Source organism: Podarcis bocagei, assembly GCF_964188305.1.
Source record: "Podarcis bocagei genome assembly, chromosome: 2".
Taxonomy (NCBI): Eukaryota; Metazoa; Chordata; class Lepidosauria; order Squamata; family Lacertidae; genus Podarcis; species Podarcis bocagei.
Window position 1 is genome coordinate 3,887,229 of NC_138126.1, and position 10,646 is coordinate 3,897,874.

General features: G+C 49.8%; 1 protein-coding gene across 1 annotated transcript; it reads right to left on the reverse strand.

Moving 5' to 3' along the window:
• Positions 1 to 375: 375 nt before the first annotated feature.
• On the reverse strand, positions 376 to 10,646 carry LOC308579988 (zinc finger protein 213-like). Its single transcript, XM_081181097.1, has 6 exons — positions 10,519 to 10,646; positions 7,372 to 7,978; positions 6,035 to 6,164; positions 4,682 to 4,767; positions 3,337 to 3,463; positions 376 to 1,948 (listed from the first exon to the last, which is right to left on the reverse strand). The coding sequence occupies exons 2-6, from the start codon at positions 7,786 to 7,788 to the stop codon at positions 1,008 to 1,010; spliced, it is 1,701 nt and encodes a 566-aa protein (XP_081037223.1). The 5' UTR covers positions 7,789 to 7,978; positions 10,519 to 10,646; the 3' UTR covers positions 376 to 1,007.

The window sequence follows — 10,646 nt, forward strand, 5'->3', positions numbered from 1 at the left end:
AGAAGCTGCTGAATTGCAACTCATTACCAAACTCAAAACCATGGAGAGACCTGGTCTGAACAAAGACATTGGATTCTTATCTCATTATACATGACTAAGCCATTTTTCACCTTCTCACCCCTTGCCTTTTCCTGTAAGACCTATTGCAGTCGTTAAGAGTCGTCAACAGGCTCATCTCAGCTACCTGCCAATCTCCCATTCCCACCACCCTTCTGAGTCATACCCCTCTCCACCTTCTCACTATATAGAAGGATCTGGCAACTTCTGTTTCAGTGTATCTGAAGAAGTGTGCATGCACACGAAAGCTCATACCAAGAACTAACTTAGTTGGTCTTTAAGGTGCTACTGGAAGGAATTTTTTTTATTTTGACTTATGTTTTTATGTTAAGATGAAATACCAGACAACATGGAGCCTCTGAGGGCAGCTGATTTCTCAACCCCACACATTATCTAGAGGACAGTTTGCATGCTGGTTGGGTCTACTGGCCCTGTTGTTGGGCCTGACAGGCTAAGAAAGCTAATCTAATTACAGTGGTACCTCGGGTTAAGTACTTAATTCGTTCCGGAGGTCTGTTCTTAACCTGAAACTGTTCTTAACCTGAAGCACCACCTTAGCTAATGGGGCCTCCCACTGCTGCCGCCCTGCCGCTGCACGATTTCTGTTCTCATCCTGAAGCAAAGTTCTTAACCCGAGGTACTCTTTCTGGGTTAGCGGAGTCTGTAACCTGAAGCGTATGTAACCTGAGGTACCACTGTATTCATACATTTCTTCTTGGAAGGTGGTAGACTCTTCTTCACTGGAGGTTTTTAAAAGGAGCCTGGGATGCCACCTGTCAGGGGTCCTTTTGCTGTGATTCCTGCACGGCAGGGGGTTGGACTAACTCTATGAGTCTATGACCACCAGAGACACAAGTCATTTAAATGGTAGGACCAATGCACCATCTCAAGTTCTGAGCGTTTCTAAAAAATTCCCCAGTTTCTCCCGTTTTAAAATAATTACCACTGATCTATGGTTTCTCTTCTGGCACAAGTTCGACGCACTGAACATTTATGTGGTGCTTCAAGTGATAAGCGAGGCTGTTGCTTCGGCTGAAGCTTTTCCCGCACTCGGAGCACTGGTACGGTTTTTCCCCCGTGTGGGTCCTCTGGTGCGAGGTGAGGTTGATCCGCTGGCTGAAGCCCTTCCCGCACTCCGAGCACTTGTAGGGCTTCTCCCCGGTGTGGATGGTGCGGTGCAGAGTCAGGCTCACCCTCTGACTGAAGCTCTTCCCGCACTCGGCGCAAGGGTACGGCCTCTCCCCCGTGTGGACCGTCCGGTGGCGGGTGAGGTTGATCTTCTGGCGGAAGCTCTTCCCGCAGTCCAGGCATTTGTACGGCTTCTCCCCGGTATGGACCCTCTGGTGCTTGTACAGCGTGGAGCTCTCGCTGAAGCGCCTCCCGCACTCGGAGCACTCGAACGGCTTTTCGCCCGTGTGGATCCTTTGGTGCCTCAGGCGGCTGTTGCTGCACCGGAAGCTCTTCCCGCACACCGTGCAGATCCACCACTCCTCCCCTGTGTGGACTCGCTGGTGCCGAGTGAGGTGGTACCTCTGGCTGAAGCTCTTCCCGCAAACCGAACAGATCCACCACTTCTCGCCCGTGTGGACTCTCTGGTGCCTGGTGAGGCTGTAGCGCCGGTTGAAGACCTTTCCGCACTCGGAGCATTCCAGGAGGGTCTCCCGCTTGTTGATCCTCTGATGCCTTCGGACGCTGGGCTTGCTCGCCACGCTTTCCGCGCACAAGGGAGGGAGCGGCTGCCTTTCGTTCCCATCCCAATGTTTTTCTTGCGTCGGAGCTTCATGGAAGTTGGCTCCTTCAAGCAAGACACCCTCCGCCTTGCAAACCGGTTCTCGCGGCTCCAAGTCACTTCTCTGCTGTTTGGTAACGATCCCACTCTCCATCGCTTCACCTGAAGGGAGAAAGAGGAAAATGAACCTCACGCCACCAAGCAAAAGCCCAACTCACTTCTACAGTGGTACCTTGGTAGTCGAACGGCTTAGTTGTCGAACAAATCGGCTCCCGAACGTCGCAAACCCAGAAGTGAGTGTTTGCAAATGTTCTTTGGAAGCCGAATGTCCGACACAGCTTCCATGGTTTTTTATTAAGTGCAGGAAGCTCCTGCAGCCAATCAGAAGCCACACCTTGGTTTTCAAACCATTCCAGGAGTCGAACGGATTCCCGGAATGGATTAAATTTGAGAACCAAGGTACTACTGTATATCCCAGTTATATCATAACTTTTTTATTTAAAACTGTGATGCGACTACATTTGGAGTATTGTGTACAGTTCCGGTTGCCACACCTCGAAAAGGATGTTGTAGAGCTGGAAAAGTTTCAGAAAAGGGCATGGGGATGGAGCGACTTCCCTTTAAGGGAATGTTACAGCACGTGGGACTTTTTAATTTAGAGAGAAGGTGAGTAAGAGGCGATACGGGAGAAGCAGATATGGAGAAAGTGAGAGGAGAAAAGCTTTCCTTCCACTCTTAGAACACTGTGGGCAAATTAAATTTGCCTACTGCCCTTTATTGGAAGATACCAGGGTGGTTCACAACAGAAAAATAAAAAATGAGAACACAAAGTACATAAGGAAATAAAAACAAAACGAAGAGCTCTCCTCCCACAAACACATTTTAAAAGTCAGCCAAACACCTGATTGGAGAGAAATGTTTTTCGACTGGTGCCTAAAGACATGTAATGAAGGTGTCAGGCAAGCCTCACTGAGGAGAGCATTCCACAACAGGGAGCCACTGCAGAAAAGGCCCCGTTCTCATTTTGCCACCCTCCAGACCTCACGTGGAGATGGTACACAAAGAAGTGTCTCCGGAGGATGGTGATCACGGGGTCCAGGTTGGTTCATAACTATGGGCCTGACCCCACACAGGAGGCAGTGATGGCCTCCAACCTAGATGGCTTAGAAAGATGATTGGACAATGCCATGGAGGAGAGCTCCAGGTATCAATGGCTACTAGCCATGATGGATATGTCCTGGCTTCCATCAGAGGCAGCAATGCTGCAGAGTACCAGTTACTGGAAACCACAGGAGAACAGGGCACTGGATTCCATGGGCTTCCAGCCTGATCCAGCTCTTCTTACGTTCTTAAGTCTGGATAACTGGTCCATTGCCAGCTTTGGGATGGCACTGTACCCCCACTCATCACCCGAGGCCCAGTGGCTAAGAGTGCCTTGCACCAGCTTCAGCGGATAAGACAGCTACAGCCGTTTCTTGACCAGGATAGCCTGACCTCTGTGACCCATCACTGCATAGCTTCTGTTAACAGGGGGGAAAGGTGAGCCTTACCCAGAGAGACCAAGTTCCCATAATTCTCCACCATGACCTCCCACTGCAGGGATCTTTGGTCTGGATGCAGCAGAGCCCACTCCTCCTCTGTGAAGTACACGGCCACCTCCTCAAAGGTCACCGGGCCCTGGAAAGAAGAGGAAAAGAAAATGCTCATCACAGCTAATGGAACAATTAAAAAGAGAGAGCTGTGAGCCCTACGTACGCAGGCTGAGACCCTACCTGCCTGCGGACTGTCTCGCCAGAGTGGTGAATGCTCTAGTTATCTACCGCTTGGGCTACTGCAATGCGCTCTACGTGGGGCTACCTTTGAAGGTGACCCGGAAACTACAACTAATCCAGAATGCGGCACCTAGACTGGTGACTGGGAGTGGCCGCCAAGACCATATAGCACCAGTCCTAAAGGTTCCCAGTATGTTGCCAAGTGCAATTCAAAGTGTTGGTGCTGACCTAAACGGCCTCGGCCCAGTATACCCAAAGGAGTGTTTCCACCCCCATCGTTCAGCCCAGACACTGAGGTCCAGATCGAAGGGCCTTCTGGTGATTCCCTCCCTGCGAGAAGCAAGGTTACAGGGAACCAGGCAGAGGGTCTTCTCGGTTGTGGCGCCCACCCTGTGGAACGCCCTCCCATCAGATGTCAAGGAAATAAACAGCTATCTGACTTTCAGAAGACATTTGAAGGCAGCCCTGTTTAGGGAAGTTTTTAATGTTTGATATTTTATCATGATTTTAATATTCTGTTGGGAGAAGAAGAAGAAGAAGAAGAAGAAGAAGAAGAAGAAGGGAAGAAGAGTTTGGATTTGATATCCCGCTTTATTACTACCCGAAGGAGTCTCAAAGTGGCTAACATTCTCCTTTCCCTTCCTCCCCCACAATAAACACTCTGTGAGGTGAGTGGGGCTGAGAGACTTCAGAGAAGTGTGACTGGCCCAAGGTCACCCAGCAGCTGCATGTGGAGGAGCGGGGAATCGAACCCGGTTCACTAGATTACGAGTCCACTGCTCTTAATCACTACACCACACTGGCTGGGGAAACCCAGCCAGATGGACGGGCTATAAATAATAATTGATGATGATGATGATGTTACAGGGGACTGGACTAGATGACCCTTTGGTTCCCTTCCAACTCCACAACTCCACAATTCTATGATAAACCTTTGAAAGGGATGGAGGCTCTCCCTGCAGGATCCAGAGCTCCCTCAGGGATGCTCAGATCCTTCCCAGCTTTGGAACATCCTTTGATAGGGGTTAAGAGACACATCCTTTCAGGCCCACAGACATGTGCAGGTGATGGAGGCACCCAAGTTGTCCCTCCTTCCTCAGTTCCCCAGTTCTTCCGCTCCTACCTGTCCGGGCAACTGTGCAGCAACCATTTCCGCTCCATCACACATTAAGGAAGGGCTGAGACCATCCGCCAGAGGAGCTTGGCTACCTGTGAAGGAAGAGGAAGGGAGGAAGTGGGAAGGAGGCGAGATGCTGCACCCGCCACCTCAGTTGTTTCTCAGTCCTGAACTGCCTGGGGCTTAATTACCATATTGGCCCAAATATAAGCCACACTTTTTTCTCAAATTCCGACTGTGAAAAGTTAAAGTGTGCCCCCTCCTTCGTGTGCCCCCTCCTTGAGAGCTCTGGAGGGTGGCAACACGAGAACGGGGCCTTCTCTGTAGTGGCTCCCTGTCTGTGGAATGCTCTCCCCAGGGAAGTTCACCTGGCACCTTCATTATACGCCTTTAGGCGCCAGGCAAAAACATTCCTTTTTAACCAGGCCTTTGGTTGATCCGATTGACAGCCTATGCCCTTTTAGAATGTGTGTGTTTTTGTGGTGGGAGGGGCTACTGGGTTGTTGTTTTGATTTTTAGTAGGTATTTTGTGGTTTTATATCTTGATTTTATTCTGTGAACTGCTCTGAGACCCCCGGGTATAGGGCAGTATATAAATTCAATTAATAATAATAATAAAAACAATAAAGGTAAAGGGTAAAGGGTAAAGGGACCCCTGATCATTACGTCCAGTCGTGAGCGACTCTGGGGTTGCGGCGCTCATCTCGCTTTATTGGCCCAGGGAGCCGGCGTACAGCTTCCAGGTCATGTGGCCAGCATGACTAAGCCGCTTCTGGCAAACCAGAGCAGCGCACAGAAACGCCGTTTACCTTCCCGCCGGAGTGGTACCTATTTATCTACTTGCACTTTGACGTTCTTTCGAACTGCTAGGTTGGCAGGAGCAGGGACTGAGCAACGGGAGCTCACCCCGTCGCGGGGATTCGAACCGCCGACCTTCTGATCAGCAAGTCCTAGGCTCTGTGGTTTAACCCACAGCGCCACCCGCATCCCAATAATAATAATAATACAATTATACCAAAAAAAACTTGGATTCCCACCCCCCACCCCGGTTTTAAAAAGGGCTGGAGACGAGGGCAAAACTCCCACCTCCCCACCCTTTCACCACTGATGAAAGGGAAACTTAAAAGTCTGCAAGTTTCCCATTGGGGCATCGGGGGGGGGGGTTCATTATGTGGGCCACTGACCTGATCTAGCAAGGCTATTCTTACATACCCACCTTCCCATTTTATCCTCACAACAACCCTACAAAGTAGGTCAGGCAGTAACTCTTCTTATGTCCTAAAAAGCAACGTCCAGATTCTAGGCAACCCCCTCGAGAGACCAAGATCAAGCCAGAATGTGCTCCCAATTCCTCCTTACCCAGCAAGGTAGATGCATCCCCTCCAGCGCCCCCCGGAGTGGCTCCCCGGAACAGCTGCCTCTTCCTGCTGGCTGGCGGGGCCTTTTCTACTTTGGGGGAAGAAGGAGCCCCTTTTCTCGCCCCTTGAACCTGAAACAAAATTTGCGGATCCTCAAGTGGGGAATGGAGAAAAGGGATTAGGAAGAGGGATTTGGATGGGAAGTTCCATCCGACTGTTGGAATCGGTTTTGTCATAGAGTTCCTCAGCAAACAGGTAGTGTGACCCTAAAAGAAATATTTTACAAGCTTCTGTTCCACTGGAACAGCGTCGTTCAGCCCGGACACTGAGGTCCAGCTCCGAGGGCCTTCTGACAGTTCCCTAACTGCATGAAGCAAAATTACAGGGAATCAGGCAGAGGGCCTCCTCGGTAGTGGCAGCTGCCCTGTGGAATGCCCTCCCATCAGATGTCAAGGAGATAAACAACTACCTGACTTTTACAAGACATCTGGAGGCAAACTTCCCTGTTTAGGGAAGTTTTTAATGTTTGATGTTTTATCGTGTTTTAAATATTCTGTTGGGAGCTGCCCAGAGTGGCTGGGGAAACCCAGACGGTTTTATGTATGCATGTATGTACGTACATATGTCTGTATTTTTATTATACCTAACACCACCACATCTTACCTGGATATACAGAATAACCAATGTTGCTTGTGGAGGTGTAAAGCCACAAAAGCTGGGATATGGCGCATACTCTGGGCATGTCCCCAAAATCAGAAAATTCTAGGAAGATATGGCGAAGGAAACTCAAGTAATAGCTTGCCATATTTTTACCCATGGAGCCCCCAATTTTTGCTGTTCAGACATATTAAACAAACAACCAATAGAGAACAGGGAATGAATGGAACAGCTCTTAACTGCTTCCAGAATTATTATTTTTGTGAAATCTGGGTAGGGTAGCGGAATGAGAAGACCGTCCATGACAGAGCGGATAATGAAAATTAGGAACACAGTGTGCATGGTTAAGCTAACACATGCGGCAAAAACCAGAAAGGACAGAAAACAATATAATGTCTTTATCGAGAAATTGAGTCTTCTAATATAAATGTACTGGAGCAATAACATGCAGGATAAGGTGAATCCATTTGTGCTACTTGTGACATTAATTGATTGAATTTTGCTCCTATCTCGTTAATTCTAGATACCCCTTCCGCTTTTGCTTTGCTTTATTTGGCCTCTGTTATTAAACTTTGTTTTCTTTTATTATAACAAATTAATGGGGCGGGCAGGGGGAAGAATTCCAGGGGGTTGGACTCTGGCTCCTTCCCAACTCCCATGATTTATAGAAAGCGCTCTCACTTGCTCCTTTTCTTCCTGCCTCTTCTCTTCCGCCTGGCTCAGGAGGAAGCCTTCTGCCAGGGCCACTGCCTGGGAGCTGGTCTCCGCTCCGCACTCCCTGACCCAGCTCTCCATCTCCGGGGGGAGGATAGTCAGGAACTGCTCCAAGACCACCAGGTCCAGCATCTGGGCCTTCGAGTGCTTTTCCGGCTTCAGCCACTGGCGGTAGAGGTGGTGGAGGCGGCTGCAGACCTCGCGGGGGCCCTCGGCCTCCTGGTAGCAAAACGCCCGGAAGTGTTGGCGCTGGACGTCTGAGCTGGCATTGCCCTCGCCCAAGATCTGCTGCACGTTCCTTTCCCAGACCTCCCCAGTGCTCCCAGTCTGGGTGACATGGGGGTCCTTTCCTCCCCAGGGAGCCGCTGAGTCTGGCTTTTCCATCTTCCAAAGTTCCCTGAAGGAATCCAAGGATTGCCTTGCTCCTTGGAGAATTTTGTTCCCAAACCAAAGGCTGCCGGAATTTGACTGGCGTTGGAGGGGAGGGCGTCGATGTCCGGCAAAGTCTGCAAGCCCCCCTCTTGCACACGCCTAAGGGAAAGATGCTTTGCTAGGAGCGAAGGGTGACCCCCGTCTGGGACCTGTAAAAGACGGCAGAGACTTATAAGCAGCCAAGACAAAGTCCCCCCATGATATTCCTGCGGAGAAGCTGGTAAAATGTAAAATTCAAAATTTATCTTAAGAAATATTGTAAAATTAATGAATGCTAAAATGTTGAGGTTATAGAAAAAAGGGGACTACAGCTGTAAAAGATTAAGTAAAAGAAAAGAACAAGGGAAAATTAGATAAAATCAAGGGGGAGGATTTGCTGAAACAAGTTTGGAAATTGGGATGCAGAAAGGTGAGGTACGGGGAAGTCGGTGAAGTAAGGTTTAAGAAAAAAGGATTTGAAATTATACATGTTTGTTTATGTGTTTGTTTGTTTGTATTGTGCATTGTTTGTGTTTATAAAAATTGTGAAAAACTAATAAAAATTTTATTTAAAAAAAAGAGAGAAGTGGGTAAAATGTAGGCTGGATGAGGTAACTGTTAGGTGGATTTGTAGCTGGTTGACTGACTGAACCCAAAGAATACTCATTGGTGGTTCCTCGTCATCCTGGGGGAAAGTGACAATTGGGGAGCCGCAGGGTTCTGTCCTGGGCCCGTTGTTGTTCAACATCTTTATAAATGACTTGGACAAAGGAATTGAGGGGAAGTTCATCAGATTTGCAGATGTCATCACATTGGGAGAGGTGGCTATCACTGAAGAAGGCGGAATCGGGATTCAAGGTTCTTACACTTAGGCAAGAATAACAACTACAGAAATACGAGATTGGGGACACCTGGCTTACTAGTAATACATGTCAAAAGAATCTAGGGGTCTTAGTGGACTGCAAGCTTAACATGAGTCAACAGTGTGATGAGGCGGGGGGGGGGGGGGGAGTTTACAGCTAGGCTGTATCAACAGAAGTATAGTGTCCAGATCAAGGGAAGTCATAGTACCACTCTATTCTGTCTTGGTCAGATGACACCTGGAGTACTATGTACAGTTCCGGGCAGCATAATTTAAAAAGGATGTTGACAAGCAGGAACGTGTGCAGAGGTTGACCATGATGATCAAGGGTCTGGAAATCAAGGGACATCATGGCCACTGGGCCCATCACCTCCTGGCAAATAGAAGGGGAAGAAATGGAGGCAGTGAGAGATTTTACTTTCTTGGGCTCCATGATCACTGCAGATGGTGACAGCAGCCACGAAATTAAAAGACGCCTGCTTCTTGGGAGAAAGTTGATGGCAAACCTAGACAGCATCTTAAAAAGAAGAAACATCACCTTGCCGACAAAGGTCCGTATAGTTAAAGCCATGGTTTTCCCAGTAGTGATGTATGGAAGTGAGAGCTGGACCATAAAGAGGGCTGTTTGCTGAAGAATTGATGCTTTTGAATTATGGTGCTGGAGGAGACTCTTGAGAGTCCCATGGACTGCAAGAAGATCAGACCGATCCGTTCTAAAGGAAATCAGCCCTGAGTGCTCACTGGAAGGACAGATCCTGAAGCTGAGGCTCCAAGACTTTGGCCACCTCCTGAGAAGAGAAGACTCCCTGGAAAAGACCCTGATGTGGGAAAGATGGAGGGCACAAGGAGAAGGGGACGACAGAGGACGAGATGGTGGGACAGTGTTCTCAAAGCTACGAACATGAGTCTGACCAAACTACGGGAGGCAGTGGAAGACAGGAGTGCCTGGCGTGCTCTGGTCCAGGGGGTCACGAAGAGTCGGACACGACTAAACAACAACAACAATCGGTAGCCCTCTCCACTTTGAATCTGTCTACAGTAATCCTCTTTTTAAGCCATCCAGGTACCACTTGGCTCCCCCCCCCAAAGAATCATGGAAACTATAGTTTACCCCCTCACTGAACTACAAATCCCAGAACCCACTCGGTCATGAATCTGGCACCATCCCACACTCTTGACCTACCCCATGGGGCAGTTGAAAGGTTTAAAACTTGGGACAGGAGGCCTGCGTGGGTCCTCTTTGGAGAGAGGAAAAAACAAACTGTGAATAAACAAGACCAATCAGCAACAAAGGAGGCTAAAATCAGCTTTCCGCTTGCCAACCCCACAGCGAGAGGGAGACCCCTTAGTTCTGCCCTAGCCCCTCCCTGCCCTTGAGCTCCCCCAACACCTATTTCTCTCCTCCTAATGCAAACTGGTTTGATACTGGTTCCAGTGCAAATCTTTTGTTCTGACGCTGGCAGCCGGGAGAGGAGGTGGGAGAGGGCTGGCCAGAGCAGCCCACCTCTTTTTGGAGGAAGGGAATAACTGGAGTGGGACGGGGGGGGAGCGGGGAGAAGATCTCCCCCACCCTTTCTCCCCAGCCAAGCGCCTGGTACCCCTCCCTCCCAGTGGCGTAGCGTGGGGGGTGCAGGGGAGGCCGGCCGCAACATCTGGGGGTTAGGGTTAGGGGGCGCAAATCCACGGGTTAGGGGGCACAAATTACTTGCCTTGCCCTGGGTGCTGACAACCCACGCTACGCCACTGCTCCCTCCTTTTGTCTCCACCCGCTGCTGAGCCTTTCCCCTCTTCTCCCCACCCCCACCTTTGCAGCCCGCCCCCCAAATGAATTTGCCACTCACCTGCTCCCCACTCCCACCCCCAGCTTGGAGGAAGAGCCAACCTGAGTGGGTGGTTGGGGGGTCCCGGTGGTGGTGGGAGGAGGGGAGAAAAACCCCAGGCTCGTTGGATGCTCTGTGCGCCGCGCAGC